A 22122-nucleotide genomic window follows, 5' to 3' on the forward strand; every position below is an offset into this window, starting at 1 on the left:
GTGTAGAGAAGCGGCACAGAGCCAGATGAAGGAGCTGGTTATAGGGAGCATCTCTACCTACTGTCTTCATTCATTCAGACTTACAAAGTGGATTAAAGGTTACAATCAGTATCTATGAAGGACTGCAGCCACCTGTAAACCCACTCTGAGCCAGGAACACTCACAGTGTCTAACATGGTCTGCAAGAAGAGTTTTAATCATCCCTACAAGCTAATCCTGACCCACGCTGCTGTTCCCAGCACTCGCACTCATGTGTCCATGGCTTCAGACGACATTAGTCCAAACTTCGTCTAACTGTAACTCAACCTTAAGCTAACTTCATGTAGCCTTTTAAATAAAAGGGAGATTGCACATTAACATGAGCACGCAGGTCCATCTTGTAAATGTGCTGCAGTCCTGAAGGCTGGTGAGGTCAGAATCATACGACTACCACAAAGACACGATCACTAAACCACAGATGATCTGTAGAAACAGCGACTTACAGGATGCTGCTTCACATTAAGACAGATTTAATTTTCCTCTGTTGTTTGACAGCCTGGGAGAAAGCTGTCAGAGATATGTCGTCAGCTGTGTGGGTTCAGTGTTTTACAGTCCTGTCTGGTAGATGTGGGCGTGTTGTGATTCGCTTTAACTCATCTAGAGCAGGTGGATGCCACGATATGAAAACTCAAACACAACTATTCTCCCAAATTAAGAAACACATGCAGTTATAATTTTACGCTGATATGAATCTGTTGCTTACAGATTCAGTCTGTTGATGTTAATGTTGTCCAAACTGCATCCAGCTGGTGACACAGTGTTGATGTGCAGCGTTTTAGGCCTCGCTAGTTACAATGTTACTAATGTCTAAAATTCGCTCAACAAAATTTGACACAACTTTTCTAACTTGTGTTTTAAAAGAGAGCAAAGTTCCAGGATGTCCACATCAGTCATTTATTAACTAAACATCAGAGGACCTACAGCTAAACCTTGAGGTGCACCAACAATATTATTGTTTTACTGCTAATATGTATGTTTTCTGTCTTTAACCCTTTAAGACCTACCATAGAACCAAGTCCGCCAGAGCTGATATTATATGTTTACATGCTGTGGAGCCATTTTTGGGAGCATTTCAAGTTGCTATACATCAATACAACCATTACAGCCCAAATTTTAATAATATGTCTGCATTAAGTGCATAGTAATTACATAAATTGAAAAGTGCAATAAACTACAAAAAATTTGAAAATCGTTTTTGTTTTTTTAACATATATTTCTAGTTAGAGAAATTTAAGAGGCTTATCCCTCAAAACTGTAAATACAAAAAAGTTGCACAAAATAGTTTCCCACCACAGGAAATTTATTTTGAGTGTCTTCATAGTTTTATTTTTGAAATACACCAATTTTTATACACTGCAGGAAAAACGAAAATAAATATTATAATGCAAATTTGCAAAAAAGCAGCATATGCATCAAAATAAACTATTTCCAGCAGTGCAATATGAGTCCTAAGCATCCCAGAAACCACACAGAAAGTCATAAAGTCAAACATAACTTTTAAAAACACCAGTATAGGCTCATGAGGCCCTGATGGTAAAAAACTACATTTCCGCAAAATGACGTCACTTCCGGTTTCGGGCAGGTCATGGCGGACATGCGATAGTTCGCCTGATGGACAAGGAAGTGTTACGAACAGCTGATCGGATCGGCAAAGCGTGTTTCTGGAATATTATGTTTTTGTTGCTGCAAGTGCTTTTTATGCAGTTTTTGCAAAACTATATGTGGAAGGAAACTGTGACCGAGGACAAGCTGATGGTATAAGATGTAAGTACAACTCCTCCGGTTTCATATGCAAAAAAAATTATTGCGCTAGCTCACGTGGTTGCAGAGCTACCGGGATTTAAAAATAGTTACGCAAAACAGAGCGTGCTGCTCCGACCGGTTTTAAAGGGTTAAGACATGATTTTATCCACCTGATTACACGAGATGAAAACAATAAACTTGATAATTTGGTAGGATTAGCTGTACGAGAAGCTCGACTACACATCTACGATCCTACTTAACGTCCACATTTTGGTCAAAGAAAAAGACCAAAACTGCAAAGGACACAATCATCTGTTTTGTGTGCCCATAAGAAAGGCTCTGTGATGTCTCGCTCCCCACAACATGAGCAATACCTGAAGAGACACACACACACACACCCCCAACAACCCGCTGCCTGCTCCCAGCTGGAATTATGATAAAGAGCCAGAAAGCTGCAGCTTTTTCACGACGCCCACTTACAACCTGCTGACTGGAAACAGCCCGGAGGACTGTGCGTCTGCACTACGCCTGAGAGCACGCGTCCTCGTGGATACTTACTTAAAATGATGTGCGTGATGACGAAGGCGAAGATGAAGATGGTGAGGAAGGAGAGCGAGAGGATGAACATGTAGAAGAAGCGGTAGTTCCTCCTCCCCACGCAGTTCCCCACCCAGGGACAGTGGTGGTCGAAGCGCTCTGTGTGGAGAGGGAGAGACGCACACGTTTATTCTGGTTTCAAGGACAAGCGCACCTAACGTGGCGTTCCTCCAACGCGTCGGTAAAACTGTAAGACATCACGTTTCTCATGGAGCACAGATGTTCACAAACAGGTCACTTCAGTGCAGATAAACAGCACAAATCCTGAACTGTGGGAAACTGGGGGGAGGGGACGTGTCCCTCTGGGTCTTGGCATAATAATATAAAACATTTTCACAAAGAACAACCTTCCTATTTATATAACGAGCTAATAGAGGAATGATGTGTTTCTTACATGACTGAGTGAAACTCTCACTGCCACAGTGGGACGAGGTTAGAGCAAGAATGTTTGAAATCCACTGCTTGAATAATTTTTAGTAATTTTTGATAAACTGCTCTGTAATTCTTCATGTAGTTTGAAACCTTCAGCTGCTGGTGAAATCCTCACCAAGTCAGCCGGTGACATTTTATTCAGCCAAACTGAAAGCAGCTCCAGGGCACCAATCATGTCACTGATTGCTGTTAGAGCTGTTACTTCATCAGTGCCACGTCTGAGTGTGGAGCACTAGCTGTGCACAGTGGTAGCCCCTTAACTAATTAATCAGAGCCATTATTGGTTTAGTGAGATGACATGACCTCGTTTTGTCTCCATGAATCAACGCCTGGTTAAACCGGCGCCTCCCTTTAGACAATCACTGTAAACACTAACAGTAAAAGCTGCCGATCACAAAGTCTGCCCCCGATCATTAGCGTCAGGTGACCGATGATTGTGGAAGAAGGAAAAACATGGTTTATATGGTAATCGTGGGCTCTTTGGCTCGAGGGATACCACAGGGTTGCGACACTGCTTTTTCAAGAGTGTTTTCAGATCTAAATAACATAAAAACAAAAGTTAAAATCCATCCTCCATACACGACTTGACTCTTGATCATCTCTGAAAATCAAATTTAGAACTTAAAAATTCAAAGAATCTGCAGAAATGCAGATCCCAGCGCACGGAACAATATTCTGCAGCGATTAAAGGACGAAGCGTAAAATAAGCGTAAAAACCTTTACACTTTATAGATCAGGTGGAGACAACGGCTAACACAAGATGAGACGGCAGTGATATTAACCTATAACAAAACCTAAATTACTGGATCGGATATCGGAGAGAAATAAAAAATGTAATCCGATTCATTAAATATCACAAAAGCACCTCAGAAAACTTGCGACACGGCGTAACTCAGCTCATAACCGTAGCACGTTGGAGCAGTGTGGTCACGTGATAGAGCGCTGTGGCGTGCGAGACCTGTCGGCGGTCTGGTTGAGTATTTGTAGCCTCGCTACCAAACCAGCATTTCATCTCCAAGAAACTTATCCCAGAGAGAAGTAAAGCAAGTGTGTAAGTTCATCTCTGAATGTTTGTAAAGCATTGCAGCTTTAAGCTTAACAACCGATATATGGAGCGACTGCCTCTCTCTCTCTCTCCTGTTGCTACTTCAGTCATGAAACTGATCAATGATCAGCTGATCGTCTCTCTCGTTTGTTTATCGCCCACTTTGCACCAGAAAGAGGAAACCAGCGGCTGAACAACAGCAGCACGTTTAAGCTTGATCAGCTGTTGTTAGAATTTATTTAATATTATTTCTACACCAGGATCTTTTTCTACAGCTGACGTAACTGTGCAGGGGCGGAGCTAGCAAAGTGTAGCCAGGGGGGCCGATAGGGCATGAACAGGGAAAAGGGGGCACAAAGACATACTTTTCTTTCTTATTCTCATTTAAAATGTCGAGCTTTTAATAAATAATTATCTGACTCTTACACCCAAAGTTTTAATCTGATGTAAAATATATAGAAGTCCATTACTGTATATAGTAACTGTTAAGTCTAATATACCCTAGTAAGCTGTAGTAATTTTTCCTTTGGGTACCATCTGTGCAGTCTGCAGTTCTGTTGAAGAAAGATGTTCAAACTATTTAATTATTATAGAAAAATTATTGATTTCTGTGCATTATGGGTTTTTTTTCTTTCGTGCATTAAATTAAAGTTGATTACGTCAATTAAGCATCACGAGGCGGAGGGTGGGGGGTGTTTCCTTTTCTTCTTCTTTTTGCTGGGCAGTTTGCGACCCTATTAGTTAGGTTATTTAATATTTCCACTAAGTACTCTTTAACATACCAGAATAGGGAGGATGGTGCAGGTTTATTAGATTGATCAGTGTTGCTGAACTATGAAATATTTTGGTGTATTTTTGCATACAGGTGTAACAGGATAACTTTAGTTTTGCTTGGTTTTTTAAAACTTGAGTATCAACTTATACAAAATGCAGCAAGATATTTTTTAAAAACCTCTTTATTCATTATAAAACACACTATATCGGATTTATATCGGTATCGGCAGATATCCAAATTTATGATATCGGTATCTGACATTATAAAGTGGTATCTTGCCCTCTTTTCTTGTTTGTTTTGCTTACGTAGTAATGTCATTTCCCTAATGGGGTCATTAAAACTGCATCTAACAAAAGAAGCATCAGAAAAAAATGAATCCCAGCAAACGATCCTGAAGTCCAGCTTCCACAGCATCCACTCACAGCTCAAACACAGACCCCACTGTACACACTGTACAACAACAGAATACGACTGCAGGGGAAAGGAGGTGGCATCTGTGAGCTTCACTTTTATAAGCTTCCTCTATGACTCCCGAGGGGATAGCCCTCTTAAAAGGAAGTGACTCTGCCATCCTATCCTCCGCTTGCACCAGGGAGGGCCTATCCATTCTGGCTCCTTACTTATTTAAGAGCTTGTTATCCCCCTGGCTTTTAGAGCAGCGGCGGCGGGGAGCGAGAGAGTCGAGAGGCAGGGAAACACTGCCAGAGTAATCCCCATTTACAGTTTAAGAATAAACGCCAGTCGAGAGAGGAGGTCCCAGAAAAGTCTTATCAGACCCGTGAATAGTCATCCAGCTCCCAAACCATTTTTCCTCATTAGTCGGGTGGAGGCCGAGAGCTTAGAGAGCAGCCTGGAGAGTCGCGTTTATCACCCACATCCACCTGCAGCGTGGAGCCCAACTCTGTCCCGTCTCACTTCCCTCCATCTGTGACTCACGTCTCACAGCTGGAACCTAAACAGCGTGTTTAGAATTCATAACCATGATCTTTATGAGCGGCGCTGCTCTGTGACCATGTTTGGTTTGGGGAAAGCTTTTTGATTCCATTTTCCGCTCATTTACTTCGCTGTGTGTTTGTGTGTTTTTGGGGCCTTTTCTGCTACGTTTCACAATTTGATTGCGTGCATATAAAGTGCACACATTCATTAAAATGTGCCCCTCTGTTTGCCAGGATACCTGCCCTTTTATCTCTGCGCTCAGCTTCCAATCTTCCTTCCTGTCAGCGTGCATCTGTCACATCTGCTTACCGCCACATCTTTCCCCGTGTTTACTACTTCCTCATCTTTGTCTCCCAGGTTTTCAGTTCCTCTTCTGACAAGGAAACAGACAATACAAAGACTGAGCCGTCTCTGAAGAGTGAGGCGCACAAAAGCCCAGATGAGACAGATACCGACACAAAGGTCTCTGCATCTCTGTCTCCATCTTTTACTAATTACCTTGCTGTGCCTCGGTTCTCTCAGGAGACGCAGCATGTGGTTTTATAGAGCAGCAAAACCATCTCAGATGGTTGGTCTGTGGATGCCAAACACCTCCAACCACACAGTATCTGCTGTATATTCCCAGAAGGCCTGCATCACTAGCTAAACATTTATATATACAGGTGCAAAACTGTAAACTGATCGTAAAATCATTTTGAACCAAACAATTTCCAGGATACTGTTGGAAAAAACAGGGTTTGGTCTGAGTCAGAGGACAGCAGAAGCTGAACAGTTTGCTTTTATCCTCGTGTGTCAAGCCTCTCCTTTTTCATGTTTGTGTCTCTTCAGTTCACCAGGAACTAAAACAGCCTGGTTTTCTATACAGAGAGAAAAATGAGGACTGGGGACAAAAACACTAAAACAACAACAAAAAAGGAAGAACAGGACTTCCACTGCTTCTAAGTCTCGTCTATAATGACGTGAGAGAAAAGGCAGTTGGAAGTGACTTGAGTTAAATTTAAAAGAATATCCCAGAGACCTATTGCTCAATCCCACACAGGCACACAGCACAGAACAGCTGTTTTACAGCTCTCTGATGAAACACTTTGGCTTTAATGAAACATCTTTACCTTCCTAAACTATTATTTCTTCTCTGCAGGTCGTAAAACTCCAAAAACACTTTAATGAAACTCGATCTAGTTTTGTTGGGGTAATAACATTTTTTACAAAGTGATGATTTGACCTTTTCACACATTGCTGCCCAGAGACAGCTTCCACATCTCACTTTAAACCTACATTCCTACTAATAGCGACCAGGGGGCATGACAGTGGGGGGGGGGAGACCAACAACAACAAGCTTGAGTTGTTGGACCCGAGTTCATGAGATCTTTCACTCACTTCAGGTCTTCATTTCTTTTTGTAGAATTTAATGTTCAGGGTATCAGTGCGGTTTGACAGTAAGCTCCGCCCCTCACTCATCACATCCAGTGATGGATGAGATACTGACAGCACCCACCTCAAAGCTTCATTAACAACACTTCATGAACCAGTGGGTGACGTCTTATTGGCTCTCTCCATCTTTTTATACAGCTGATCTGTTCTGCTATTGTGTTTTAATATTTTTATTTTAACCCTTTAAGACCTACCATAGAACCAAGTCTGCCAGAGCTTATATTATATGTTTACATGCTGTGGAGCCATTTTTGGGAGCATTTCAAGTTGCTATATATCAAAACAACCATTACAGCCCAGATTTTAATAATATGTCTGCATTAAGTCCATAGTAATTACATAAATTGCAAAAAAGTGCAATAAACTACAAAAAAATTGAAAATCGTTTTTGTTTTTTTAACATATATTTCTAGTTAGAGAAATTTAAGAGGCTTATCCCTCAAAACTGTAAATACAAAAAAGTTGCACAAAATAGTTTCCCACCACAGGAAATTTATTTTGAGTGTCTTCATAGTTTTATTTTTGAAATACACCAATTTTTATATACTGCAGGAAAAACGAAAATAAATATTATGATGCAAATTTGCAAAAAAGCAGCATATGCATCAAAATAAACTATTTCCAGCAGTGCAATATGAGTCCTAAGCATCCCAGAAACCACACAGAAAGTCATAAAGTCAAACATAACTTTTAAAAACACCAGTATAGGCTCATGAGGCCCTGATGGTAAAAAACTACATTTCCGCAAAAATGACGTCACTTCCGGTTTCGGGCAGGTAATGGCGGACATGCGATAGTTCGCGCTGACGTCTATTCCAACGTAGGAAGTGTTATGAACAGCTGATCAAAGCGTGTTTCTGGAATATTATGTTTTTGTTGCTGCAAGTGCTTTTTATGCAGTTTTTGCAAAGCTATATGTGGAAGGAAACTGTGACCGAGGACAAGCTGATGGCATAAGATGTAAGTACAACTCCTCCGGTTTCATATGCAAAAAAAATGATTGCGCTAGCTCACGTGGTTGCAGCTACAAGGATTTAAAAATAGTTACGCAAAACAGAGCGTGTCCGCTCTGACCGGTTTTAAAGGGTTAATAGATCCGAGTTATTAAGCTTCTCATTGGAACGTATTTAGATTTGATTTTTCTATTTGAGCTTATTTTGTGATCCTGAATTTGTTTATTGACCATGCCTGGATTTTATGTTTTGGCTGCTTTAACATAAGAACTTCCTGATTCTTGGATGAATAAAAGCTTGTTTCTGACCTCACTGACCTTTAAATAAATATAACCCAGGAAGTGGATAGAGAGCGAATAGATGCCCCAGGCTTGGTCTCGACACTCCAAATCCCAAAGTCCTAATCTGCACACAGCATAACTGCCACTCACCCACACAGTTGTCACAGAGGCTGCAATGGGAGGCACGCGGTGGTCTGAAGATCTTGCAGGTGAAGCAATACTTCAGCTTGACTGTCTGGCCGTTGATGACCACCTCCTTAGTCCTGGGAGGGGGCCTGTAGCCGGTACCGCCATTAGCCACATCTTGGGGAAAATAAAGGAGAGAGACGTAAAGATCAAAGAGAAAAGACACCTGATGTCGAAGCTCCCACATACGCTGCAGCGTGCACGTGGCGTTATTGCTGTGGGCGTGTTATGACTACTGCACTGGCAGGGTGACACCAGATTCAAATACATTAAAAACAAGGAGAATACTTGTCACAGGATTACTACTGAAGCGCCAAAATTTAACTCAATATTAGACAGAAAATCTAGTGCATGATGCATGTTCTGAAAGGTGATCCTGTCCACTACTGAGCTGATACATCCACTGATAATCCTGTTCTTTACATTTAAAATGATCCAGTTTGCTTTTGAGTGCCTGAATATGAGTAACTATGGATGGAAACAGTTAAAGCAACACTTGCTGAATCAAAGCTGAACGTCTGCACTTCAATCACGTCTTGATCCTGTGTGGTTAACAGAGCCAAACGACACACCGTGCGTCGCTGTCCAAATACTAACGAACCCGACTGTAAAACTGCACCCAGGTCAGGCACTATAAGTGGAATTAATACAACAATGCTCCATTATGAAAAGAGAAAAGAAAACCGCTGCCGAGCTGCTCTGAATGGCTTCTGGTGGCGGAGGACGGCGGCGATGACAGGCTAAACGGTAAAGATGAGCGCAATGGCGGTCATGAAAAGGTATAGACTGGATCCCATTATTACTCCGCTTGCTTTGAGCACTCTCACACATGCTGAGAGCAGAGATAGTGTGAGTGGGAAGATAATTTTGAGATCATTTACACAGAAGCCCGTAGCATTGCCAACAGAGTGGTGTGGTGTGTGTGTGCAGGGGGTACGGGCTGACAGGCTTATGTGGGTGTTTGACATTTCTAAAGGAGAGCAGAGGAAATGCAGCCACAAAGTTCTCTTCTATTGAATTTGTCTCTTTGTGGTCGCTGCCTGCAGAGCGCCGTCCCAGTCTCACGCTCACTCGTCCCGTTTCTCTGCCGACTCAAACAAAAGGTGAGAACAACTCAGAGCTCTGTTCACCTTCCACGGCGTTAATGCTGCGTCGTTTAGGTCTTCTTTGCACAGTAAAATCTATATTTAAATTAGCTCCTATCAAGCCAAATAAAGAACGGTGATAAGTGGAGGGTGTTTCTGAAGCATCAGAGTAAAATCTTTGTCAAGCACATTCTCTGATCTCTGTAACGCTGGAAAGAAGCGAAAGGCACACACTGACAGACTCGTGTCACGTCATACAGTAATTTTAGCAGCAGAGAGGCAGAATCAGAAAGTCAAGCACACATTTTTAAATCAGATGTGCAAATATTGTGAGTTCTCTTTCAAACATTCGCTTCGGTGTCTCACTACGGGGAGCGCTCTCTCAGCGTCGTCTCTGAAGCTTCTACATCATTGCTCCAGCCAGGATCGGCTGGCAGTCGTGATGCTTGTGTCACAGAGGGGTCAGCCTCCTTCCTTCTTAGAAACCCCGTCTCTCCTGACTGCTAACCTGAGAGCTAGCTTGACGGTCCACTCGAGCGAGCTAACACCGTGGTCATCGGGCGCCACCGGTATAATGTTGGGCAACGATAAGAAAATGAGATATCGCGATAGAATAGTGATGTGTCGGTCACGAACGAAATGGCTCACCGAAAGAGCCGGTTCTCTAAAAAGATCCGGAAATCCCATCACTAGTAGAAAGAAGTACAAGGTAATGGTAATGGGGGGAGCCATGAAAATCTATCTTTTCGACATGATTCAGTGTGACAAAGCAGGGACATGATTTTAAAAAAAAAAACAAACAAAAAAACAACACAGGTCTTTTAACCTAAAAATGTTTTAATGGCCATGAAGAAAGGACTCTTCAATAGGCTCTCTAAAAAGAACCGGAAATCCCATCACTACGATAGAATGTGGGTAAAACGCGCATGTGCAGTGCCTTTGTTTTCATATGCACACGGCGGAAAAGCATGGCGGCGACGGAGAACGAGAAGGGCAAAAGCGGATCGTTGAATGAAACGGATGAACCGGTTTAGCTTTCGTCCGTCAGATACACAACAAAGCACTATTTTTGGTAGAGCATGCTAGCGGGCCGTCGTTATTACAGTGTTGTTTGGAAAATACGGCTCACTTAAATCGACCCTTATAATCCCGTGTGCCTTATGTATGAACTCTGGTTGTGTTTACTGACCTCGAAACGATTTTATGTGCACGGCGCTCGAAAATCTGTCAAATGTTTCAGTACGACTTTGCTAAGCTACGAAGCCGCACCGCTTGATGGATTGTTGGAGCATTACGGCTATCGTAGGCGGAGCCTCGCGGAGTGATACGTACTGTGCTTCAACACAATATTACTGTATTGTGTGTGTATAACCTCTTTTTAAGTGTTGTGGATGTTATACATGGTTATGCTGAGGATATGTCGGCCAGTTTCCACTGGAAATGACTTTTGGTTAAACTGTCAGCGAAGAATTTGCATTTACACTGTTACATTTTTATATAACTTTAATGCAGATAAAAAACAGCTGCTTGTTTAAGTGAAAATATATTGATAGAGGTTTTTTGCACTAATAAAGTTGTGAAGTTGTAAAGTATTTTGTCTTGTGTCAATTATATCGTTATCGCAAATTTTCAAATATATATCGTGATAAATATTTTTGGCCATATCGCTCTGCTCTACCTGCCACAACACCGAGCTCAGCGGTCGACACTCCGGCAAAATCTATCCTGACCCCTGAACCTGGAACATCAGGCACTGAGAAATACTCCAAGTTTCCTGATGTGATTTCCTGATGTGATTTCCTGAGCTCTGTAACGTACTGTCAGCTACTGTGACAGTTTTGTGCCATAAAATAAAGTTTTATCCTTCTTCATGTTTTCATCTACTCACCGCCCGGCCTCAATCGCCACTATTACTGCAAATCGACAGCATGCACACCTTAAGCAGCCCATCAACATTCAGTGCACGCTACACTCAAAGCAGCTTTTCTGCTGAACAAAGCCGTTCGAACACTCGGCCGACGGGCGGCCGAAGCTTAGCCTTACATCAGTGTCTAGTGGGAGATCCCTCAGAGAGATAGGCCGGGTCCAAGAGCTTGAAGCGAGATAATAAGGCAGACTGGAAAGTGATGTAACGCAACACACAAGCATGCACACGTACACAGTGTGTGCCCACTTACACCCTCACACTCAAAGTTAAATGAGGATTCAATGTCAGCCAAACTGGGCTCGGTGCTGCCTGCTGAGGTATAAAGAGAATCTAATCGCCATCGTGTTGTGTACACGCAAGACAAATCTGCAGAAGGTCTGCTGGAAAACAACTCCGGTACAAAACACACACACGGACACACACACACACACACACCTTTAACTTAAAGCCAAAGTTTAAAACTAAAACCAGAGTGCAGCACAGAACTAAGAAATACAAAGGTGCAAATAAAACAATGATATAACCTGTTCAAATAGCAAATACAGGCGTGTCTCAGCAGTATTAAAACACAAAGCTCTTTTTAAAAACATTTGCATGTGTTTGCTGTGAGTTTTACAGCAAACAAGAGTTAAAAACCACAATCCAGTGATCAGTTTCTAAAGGATCAGTATCAGCTGGTGTTAAATATTTGGTCTAACTACAGCTTAACACTTGATTTTATTGTGAAACAGCTGCTGGTATGATGGACGCTGCCATTGTTGTGGTCACCGCGTACACCGAGGCAGGACCAGCGCTTTGTTTCCATTTAACCAAGAAGCAGTTGTGGAACATTGAAGCAGGCTGTGGTGATGCTGGTTTGACTTCATCAAGCTAAATAATGATCATAATAGTAATGGTTAAGATTTGTGTGTGTAATATCCAAGTTTGACATTTTTGCTTTTATGAAGCTTTGATGATTTATTTTCACACAGTCTCTGTACTTCAGTGCAGCTACTCTGGACTTTGTGAAGTTCACCTTCTGCACATCAAGTCAAACTGTCATGTCAGACAGTTAAAACAGTGGATATTTTTCAAAATTAACTCCTTTAAAAACAGCCTCACATATAATAATTTAGTAATTACACTTTCCACCTTTATCCAAAGCAGCAGAGCTTCAGTTCAGGACTGACAACATGATACAAAGTTTGTCGAGTTCAAACCTAACATCCAGCTCCTTTCCTGGAACATCTGCTTTTACTCAGGCTTCATGTGTGTGTGTGTAACACAACTGCTGTGGTCTCTGTTCAGGGGACTGAACTCCATGTTCTTTAACAACTTTTCTGAGTGGATTCTTTGTCAAAGCTCGGTCTAGAACAATCCAAACTGCCAGAATGAGAGGTCGACGTGAGACGTGCAGCCTTTCACAGTCACATAGGGCTGCACGATTAATCGTTAGAAAATCGCGATCTCAATTCATACTTATGTGCGATCTCATTTCCAAATGACAACGATTTAAAAAAAAAAAAAAAAAAAAAAAAAAAAAAAGACGCCGATTGTACGGCATTTTGATCCGGGACGTAATCTGCATGAAAACAAGCGCTCACTCTTCCTGCTCAACAAATGGGCGGAGCCTTATACCACGTGATACAGAAGCTGGCTGCTAAAATTGGCAGGAAAAAACAACGGAGAGCACGTCAGGGATGACGAGAAAGTGACAGGAGAAAATCCGTCCCGGTCAACCACCCAAACATCAATAACGGGAACCTTATACAGCGCTTCCCTATACCCGTCGAACTCCCGCAGGCACAAAGAAATTACGGAGGCTATCACTTATCACCTGACCAAAGATATGGCTCCATCAACACTGTGCAAAACGAGGGATTTAGGAAAACGATCAACACCCTAGACAAACGCTACACAGTGCCGTCCCGCAACTATTTTTCTATTGTTGCACTACCTGCTCTATACACGCAGTGTCGAGCAACGGTGGAGACGCAATTTCAAGCAGTACAACATTTTGCGGCAACGACAAAATGTGAGACATTTGTTTTTATGTTTATTTATTGTTTTTATGTTTATTTATTGTTTTTATGTTCAGTCTCAACTGTTACGAAGTTGATGTGCAGTTAATAAGTGCAATAAATATTTATATTGGAAAAGAAAATCGTGAGAGAATCGTGATCTCAATTCTAAGCAAAAAAATCGTGATTCTCATTTTATGCAAAATCGTGCAGCCCTACAGTCACACCTATGATATCTTAGCTAATCTGGGAGGAACAGAGACCACCTACACAGACCCGTGGAGAACATACTTGTGTGGGTCTAAGACTGTTAGTCTTCTAGACTATGTACTGTGTCTCCGAGGTAAACTAAGAAAGACCATGAAGACTCGGATTCAGCAGAGTGAGATATGACAACTAGGACGGAGACTGCTGCTGCTTCACCGAGGACTCCTGACCGGAGAACAACGAGACCACCGGGAAAGACCAGGCAAAGACTAGTGCTAAAGTCACGTGGTCCGGCCTGCGCCGTGTATCTAAGGGGACAGGGTCGATCCAGGCCAGCGTAACAGCTCCACGCCAAGTTTGTTTGTCACTGTCTGTTATCCCTCTTTCCTCCTGTGAGCTTCAGTGAAACAGCTCCACAGTGACGGCTCTATTTGTGTGCACTCCTTTGTTAGAGTCCCCTGCAGCTCTGTCATCGACTCATCTCTTTCTCCTCACGTCCACGTCACTGTAGATCTGCGAACGAGCCATCAGCAGCCTCGACGCAGAGGAGACAAAGACTAGAGAAGATGGCTGTTTTACATCAGCCGCAGTGAAACGACTCCGCAGCACACTCGATCGTGACACAAACTGTCGAGGGTTTGGATGAACTTGTGTGTTTGTTACGTAACGCTGCCCTGGGTCTTTGCACGCAGATGCCACGTGTAGAAACCGTCACTTCAGACAACATTTAAACACAGGCAGCACCTGTGGCTGTCTGCACACCACCTCGTGCCTCCCAACAGTTTCTCTGTGTCTCGGTGTGATGATGAACCCTGTTGAGCTTTTCTTTGGTGACGTCCCTCCTTTATCAGGAGATCCATGTAAAAGTAATTCACAGATGCTGAAGTGAAGCTTTGTAACAGCCTCTTTCCACTAGCTGCAAACCGTATTACTTATCAGGCCAATAACAATGAAGTCAAACACAAATGTGATCGAGGGCGCTCGCCACCGATGAGCAGAGGGAGGTGAAGCGTGCAGCGGCTTAAGTCTGAGCGTAATTTAAAAGCAGGTATTATTCATTCATCCCTGAGACGGGGCAGACGTGTCAGCACTACGGCAGGCAGACGTGGGGTATTTTGAAATTCAAAGAGCCAACCAGGCTTCAGGATTTAAACGAGCTCCCGATACAGCAGGTCACTGCGAGAGCATCTCTGATCTCTTCCTGAAGCCTCTGGTGTATTCTGGCTCATTTATCCTCGCTTTTTACATTTGGAGAGTTAGCGGTCAAGACCGGGTCAGCATCGACGCTGCTCTGTGGACTTCGCCGTCTATGACCAAACAAATTCAAATCAGTTCCAGCTTTTAGCGGCATTTAACGGTGCGATGGCCAGGACTGAAGGGCCAAATACGCCAGAAGGGAAGAGACGAGCCGTGTCAGACGTCTTATGATGCTCAAGAAGCAGCTCGTGATCGTAAAAGTCATTTCAGGGATAAAAGCTCTTATTTGTGGTGCAGCCTCAAAATTTGCTCCCAGCCAAAATACATGAAATGCTCTGAGCAGCCCTGAAAGGTGTTAAAAATCCAACGAGCATGTTTGCAGTGTCTTATCGCTGCAGGCGAAGGAAGCTGTATCTAATGTGATTAAGCTGGCTCTCTTCACAGAGAACGGCTCGAGCTCGTCTCTCTGGTAATGGGGTGTGTGTTTGAGCTTGCCATCTAAATCAAGCTTTTGCCAAAGGCGCAGGCAAAGAATAAACACAAAGTAATTAAAAACAGGGTGCGAGTCAGAAAAGAGACTTGAGAGCAGAGTATGATGTGGGTTTGGTGATAAGATTACAGGAAACGTGTTTAATAACTGCAGAACACTTCAGGCCTGTTATGCTATTACAAACAGTCGTAGTGGACTACTGCAGGGTGTGAGCGGTCAACCTCAAAGCTTCAACATAAACACATAAAGTGTAAAAATAGAAACAGTGGAGAAACAGGAGGCACCTCAGCTTTGACTAAAATCGAGTGATTTGAAATGATAAGTGTTGGATATTTCCTCATGAAGGGTCGCAGGCAGATAAAACGGTGTCATCTGCATAACAGCGACACTGACTACTGAAGGATCAAACGAGCTGTGAAATGTGCATCAAGAACAAAAGGACCTAGAATGGATCCTTGAGGGATCCCGCCTTTAGTGGAACATTAACTTCATCCATTAAACTGAGCACAATTCAGTTTTCTGAGTGCTTCAAACTTTTGTCTTCTCCTGTATAATCAACCAGTCAATCAGATAAGGTAAAGATAAGGAAAACCAATCATGTATTTCATGTGCTTCTACCTTCAAACACCCAGCGATGAAAGGACTAAATGTGGCTGCATCCCCTACTGATGTCCCCATCCTTCCTCCAGCAGGCCACGCTTTAAGCCTTCCAAAATCTATTTCCTCTGCTGGCCTTGAGTCTGGCTGGTAGCTTTGGAAAAACAGCGAGGCTGTCCTGACATTCACCAACTGGCCTGGACCACATTAAGTGGGAAAAGGAAACCGGCAGCTCTGACCATCTTTCCCTCTGATTAATGCTTCAGAGAGTCTTTCGGATTTGGCATGTGATAGCTGAACTGATGCCAGCCTGTCGAGTCCTGACATATTGGGCAGGCGGGCAGACATGCACACACGTCAAATGTAGCAAACTGAAGAGAAATCAGCTCGTCTCAAGTTCAAGTTGAGATAAACAACAAGCTGTGCTGCCTTTCCTGACCCCAGACGTCCTCCAATGATTAACTGCACTAAGTGACAGGACAGTGAGAATGTGGATCACAAAAACTGCGTCATGTCTCATAACTCTCAAATGTCCAAACATGCCGCATATTTGATTCAGGAATTTAGACAAAACTCCAGGCTGACCACTCTGAATATCCGCTCACGACGATGGCATCACAGGTCGAGCATCGTGAGCGCAGGGATGCTGAGAGGCCTCGATGTCTCGTGCTGTACACACATCTGCCCCTCCGGTGTTGAGCCAACCGATCAATAAGAGTGGTGTCATTTTTGACCCTTGCAGTACTTTAACCTGAAAACATCATTATTTATGTATGAGGTAAGGGATTTATGGCGCTGTATGCACTCAGAACACATAAAACATGCAATGCATTCAAAATATCCTAAAATATCCTGTTTGGATTTATATTTCCGTTAACAAAGATTTTTTTCCACAATTCGTTTTAGCTTTGGTTCCTTTAGTGCTCAACACCTTGTTTTACCTGGATACACACACACACACACACACACACACACACACACACACACACACACACACACACACACAGGTGTCCATTTCCAAAAACATCTCAATCTCTGCTCATTCATAAAACGGGGTCAGCGCTGTTTGCAGAGGTTTGATTTCATCCTAAAGCAGCGTAGCACTGTGGATACTGAACATAAATATAGTAAATGGTTAAAAAAGAAATAAGGGTGGATGTAGAGTTGGCTGTAGTAATGCTGTAGGGAAAAAAAGAAACCAAAGCAGCACCTGAGCACATGGGAAACAGGCCTGGAGCGGAGCAGAGACGTTACATTATGGCAGCACATGTGAAGTTCCCCCCGCTCAAAGCTGCTTCGCTATTATGAATATCTGCAGTTACATAAGCACATATTAGGTTTGAAATAAAAAAAGAAGAGATGAGAGCCGTCTGAATCAGAAGATAAGGCTGCCAGGAGTGAGTCGTGTTGCAAGTAAGAAAGGAGGAACTGAAGGAGCGCACGACAAAAGCATGCCTGTGCAAAATCACCGACACCTGAAAAGTAGACAGAAATGTTTTTTTGTTGCTTTTTAAATCTCTTTTGAATCCCAGCAGTGAAGACGAGAGTGCCTGAAAGAGACGGGCACATGCCGGGCTAGTTGTTGCTAAGTTAAGAGCTAACACATGTGCTGCTAATGTCTTGCATATCAAGCTTCCACGCCATCGCTAGAACCAAAAAAAGAACTGTGAGAGCATGCACCCAGGAGGAGGAGGAGGAGGAGGAGACGATAGTGTTTGAATGGAAAAAGTAACAGGAGGTGTGAGAAGAGGCACGAGCTCTATGGAAAACACATTTGAACAACGTTTTTACCACGTATGAAGCGTGTGCATGTGTGTGACACCCTCATGCCATTACAGGTGAGGTTCTTTCAAATTGCACATAATAAGATCTACAATGTGACCAATAATTAGGCAGCCTATTAATCTACTGTCATGCAGACGACTGGATAGAATATCGACTACAATCCTGGAACGTAAAAATGAAGGTGAACACTCTCGTGGCACAGCAATCTTAATATACACCCATAGGTCACCTTAGTGAATGATTCTCATGTCCGTCGTTTTTTCACTTGGGACCCACGTAGAGATTTGACTGTAATATTGTTTGAACCCATCCTAATCCTGCATCTACAGGTTACAAAGAAGAGTTAAATATGATGGGAATGAATACCAAAACAAAGAAATAATCGTATGCTGCTTAATGCCTCTAATCATTTCACAACCTGTGCACAAAGAATCAGCCGGACATCAATCATCAGTCTGTGAGGAAGAGGTTCCAGTTTGCAGACAGCCTGCTTGGAAATGCACAAAAGCCAGTTGGGTGGGGGTAGAGGGGGTAAAGAGGTATTTGGGTCAACATTTTTCATATTTTCGGCCTTTCGTTTGTTTATCCTCTGGAATACCAACATAACATACTTCTGCACAGCTCTTTCTCAGCCCCGCCGCTCCGAGCTCTCTGTACTGTACCTTCCCTCCAAAAGCTTTAAAGTCTCCTAATGAGATTAATTAAGCCGGTCCAGAGTTTGTTTAATGAGGCCCTAGTGGCCTGAAGCACGGAAAAAGACCCATGGCTGGGAAACGGGAGCTTTGCATTCCAAATACAAAACAAAAAAAGAAAAGATAAACAGCAGAACTTTAAAGAAGGCTTTAAAAACAGGCTTTGCAAAGTTAAACCATCAGTTAAGTGGTGGTAATCCATTTAGCTACAGAGCAGCTGGACACATTTACAGATCAGTGAGTCAGTAACTAAAATGGATTCAGTTTCCAGTGCAAATTCCAGTCTGGAGGACCCTTGATTGTTTCCTTTCCTTCTCTGAAAGAGGCCTCAGGAAGCAGACTAAGTTTAGTGACTTTGTCTAACTCACTCCTGATCAGGTCAGCTGCCTCTTTACATTTTGCTTGGATCAAGCTACAAAGCACAACTTCAGCAGCTCTAATTTAAATAAAAAGAATTGATTTCACTTCAGAGCTTGCCATCACCTTTGATGTGTAATCAAACGTTTGCTACTGCCACCAAGTCTCTCAGATGGGAGAAGCAGCACTTTTAGGCGTGCTCACAGGGAAGTGGGCCTTCATCTTTAACCGCTGTCCACCTTTCTCAACATTGCCAGCAGCCTCCAACACTAGCTTGTAGTAATGCACACATACATGCATCACCTCAGTATCTGTGCACCGATACGTGGTTTTTCTTTTCTGCATATCAGCTGATTTTGCAGCTCGCTTTGGTGACAAAATAGAAAAACACTCCAAATTTCATTAACAGGTCCACGTCTCAAAATAATCTTGGCTGTTTTTTGACTCGTGCTCTGCTGCCAGTAATTCACTTACCTCATATCAAGTATCTCCTAATGCATCAACAGTCTTATCTTTCATATGACAAATTAGATTTGGAACTTATCAGAAGATAATTTATGAGTAAGCGTTACATCAAAGCCCATTTGGTTAAAGTAGCGCCAAGAACTCATCTCATCCTGGATGTAAAGTGCTGTTACAGTCAGTCTGAGCTGGATTCCCGAAAACAAACACTAAACACACACAGAAGGCTCATGAGCCACGTGCTCATTAGAGGTGGGAATCACCAAACATCCCACGATACGATATTATTGCAATTTTTAAAAATATTTTCAGATTCTGTCCATAAAGGTAAACTTTATCAATATTCATTATCTAATATCAAAGTCTCACACTCAGTCTTTCTCTCATTTCAGTTTGATTGTTGACAAACTGAACGGTTTGTATCACAGTCTAGTCCAACTTAACTGAATCAACCATCTGGTACAATTATAGCTATTCTGAACTATGCAGTTTATGAAAACTATGCAGCCCCTTCAGCAACTGAAGAATTTGAAAGTAAATTAAAACAAAATATAATTTTACATTAAATAAAAACGTTTTAAACTTAATTAAAATAAAACATGTCTTAAATTAAAATAAGTAAACTGTCATGTTTATTAAACACATTTGGACAGTGAAGGAATGTCAGGATTCTTGCTCAGAAAAAGGATCAACATGCTCTGAAGTCAGAGCACAAAAACCTTTTTGTAACAAAATATCGATTTCTGCTGTTCCTGTATCCATACATTATTAGCAAACAAAATATCACCATGCTACACAGTATCCATTTTTCCCCCACCCCTATTGCTCATGTACCTATAATCTAATCAAATAATAACTAAACAGTGTGATGTGATCAATAAAGGTCTCCCTTTATCGTAGCACAAAAATGCAAACTTCAGTTCAGTAACAGGTTTTGATCCCAGTGTTTTGGGGGTTTACCTATCTGCCTCTCCAGGTCGGCGGCCTCGTCGGGGGTGGCCCTGGGCAGCACTCCGGGGTCACTGAAGCTCGTCCTCAGGAGCGTCCCCAGCACAAACAGAAACAGCACGCCTCCTATGACCGGGATGACTGGAGTCAGCTGCTGCGCCAGGAATGGACAACTGTAGGACAAGGAGAGGCAACGAGGAAAAGATGAGCAACAACGACGGCAGAAACGCAGTCTCGGCGTAACGCTGGACAAACGCCGGCAGGCTGCCGAGCTCGATTTAATCGTTAGCACGTAACGGACACCGGCGGAGACGAGCGCGGAAACTGATGAAGTGGAAACGCCAAACTCTCGCTGCTTAATGACCAGTAAGTGGATATGACCGCTTAATAGAGCGACGCACATGTAAGAGTCAGTCCCCTGTGTTTTAATCTGCTTTAATGAGACAAACTCACATAATCCCATTAAACATCCAACAGCGCAGGTGGTTATTACAGTAATCACATTTAGGTCCCGCAGAGGCCGGACACAGGCTGCTGCATCCCACTTCATCTGTTACACTGTGGTCTGCAAAGAGGAACTACTCCAGACGAGGACGGCCGAAGGAACATGTGGCAGCCGTATGCTGCGAGGGATGTTGCTGAGGAATGCAGAGCAGCACCGCCACACTGGCAGGACTGAGCACATGCCGCCGACATGTTACGCAGTTTATGGAAACAGCAAACCATGCAGCGTGCATGTTTTTTCCCTCGTTATGTTTTACTCGCAGTGTGATGTCACTCACCAGTTTTGTGCTCTGTATTTTGAACACATAAATTTCATGGGCCAATCAGTAAGCACACACACCAGCGAATCAGTAAACATGGTTTTTCATGCTGTACTATGCAGCTCGACTCGTGCAGATGTTTAGCATCGGCTTCTTTTTCCAGCTCAGGTTGGTTTTATCACGCTGGTCTTCAGATGAAGCACCTTAGGGGGCTGCATCCTCTGATATGTGCAGTTAATCTGCTGAACTGGGCCATATTTAGATTTGCCATGCTGGGTTCTTCTAACGACAGCGGTCTGAGTGGACGCACATTTGAACTGGGATCCAGCGTCTTCTGTCCTCTCATAAGAAAAGAGAATTTACACATCCTGTCACCATCAGTTCATTTTGGTGTGAAGTTAAAAATAAAATCTAGATAAGAGGCTCTGTGAGATGAATACCAAGTAAAAGATTTTATGACTCAGGAAGACTGAAGCTGACCTGAGCTGTACCCTGGCTGAGTGCAGACAGTCCAGTCCTGCTGCTCTGCATCCACAGCGACACCGAGCTCAGCAGAAAACTCGACTGTCAGTGGGAGGCTGCAGACGGCACAGCTCCCAGCAGGAAGCCGTTTCTCCTGCTCTCCTTGGTAATTCATTGCTTCAAATGTGAATCTCATTTCTTTTACGTCAATATAAGTTTTGAATGATTTAAAAATGCTGCCTTCTCTTTTTAGGACGTGGACACTCTGTGTGCTTCACACCTGCTTCTACACTCACCACAGCAGAGATATCATCCTCTAACACTGATCAAACAGCATGTTCTCGTCACGGGACGAGGCAGCAGTGCAGCCCACTTTTATTTATAGAAATCTGAAAAAATATCATCACCGATTCAACTGTAAATATTAAAATGTGCACAAATCAGGCTGCTCTTCACCTCCACGTGTGTTTTAGTGTTTAAATACTCTCATATTGCTCGTTGTGCTGTATTTATCACATAGATATGTATGAGTAGTATAATAGTTTTTTCTATAAAAGCCCAACTAGGGCCTATGCTATAAATGACAGGTGTTAAACATAAGACCGAGAGGCCCACAGGACAGCTCTGCAACACGTGGAGGAGGACACAGATTTTGGTCTAACTGTATTCTCAGTTTAGGTTTTACTGCTTGTCCTGCTGATGAGGACCTCCCCACAGTCTTTCACACTACA

At 42.9% G+C, this 22122-nt stretch overlaps 1 protein-coding gene across 5 annotated transcripts in view; it reads right to left on the bottom strand.

Moving 5' to 3' along the window:
• Positions 1 to 22122, bottom strand: part of LOC102788182 (palmitoyltransferase ZDHHC14-like) — a 51241-nt gene that overhangs the window by 11359 nt on the left and 17760 nt on the right. For all 5 annotated transcript variants that reach the window (XM_087833083.1, XM_087833087.1, XM_087833084.1 and 2 more), the window contains exons 3-5: positions 20178 to 20338; positions 8383 to 8535; positions 2341 to 2478 (exon numbers count right to left, since the gene is read on the bottom strand). In XM_087833083.1, the coding sequence (XP_087689209.1) occupies positions 2341 to 2478; positions 8383 to 8535; positions 20178 to 20338 (452 nt within the window). The remainder of the gene's footprint in view (positions 1 to 2340; positions 2479 to 8382; positions 8536 to 20177; positions 20339 to 22122) is intronic.

The sequence above is a fragment of the Neolamprologus brichardi genome, chromosome 19 (assembly GCF_056152115.1).
Source record: "Neolamprologus brichardi isolate AB-2024 chromosome 19, ASM5615211v1, whole genome shotgun sequence".
NCBI classification, from domain to species: Eukaryota; Metazoa; Chordata; class Actinopteri; order Cichliformes; family Cichlidae; genus Neolamprologus; species Neolamprologus brichardi.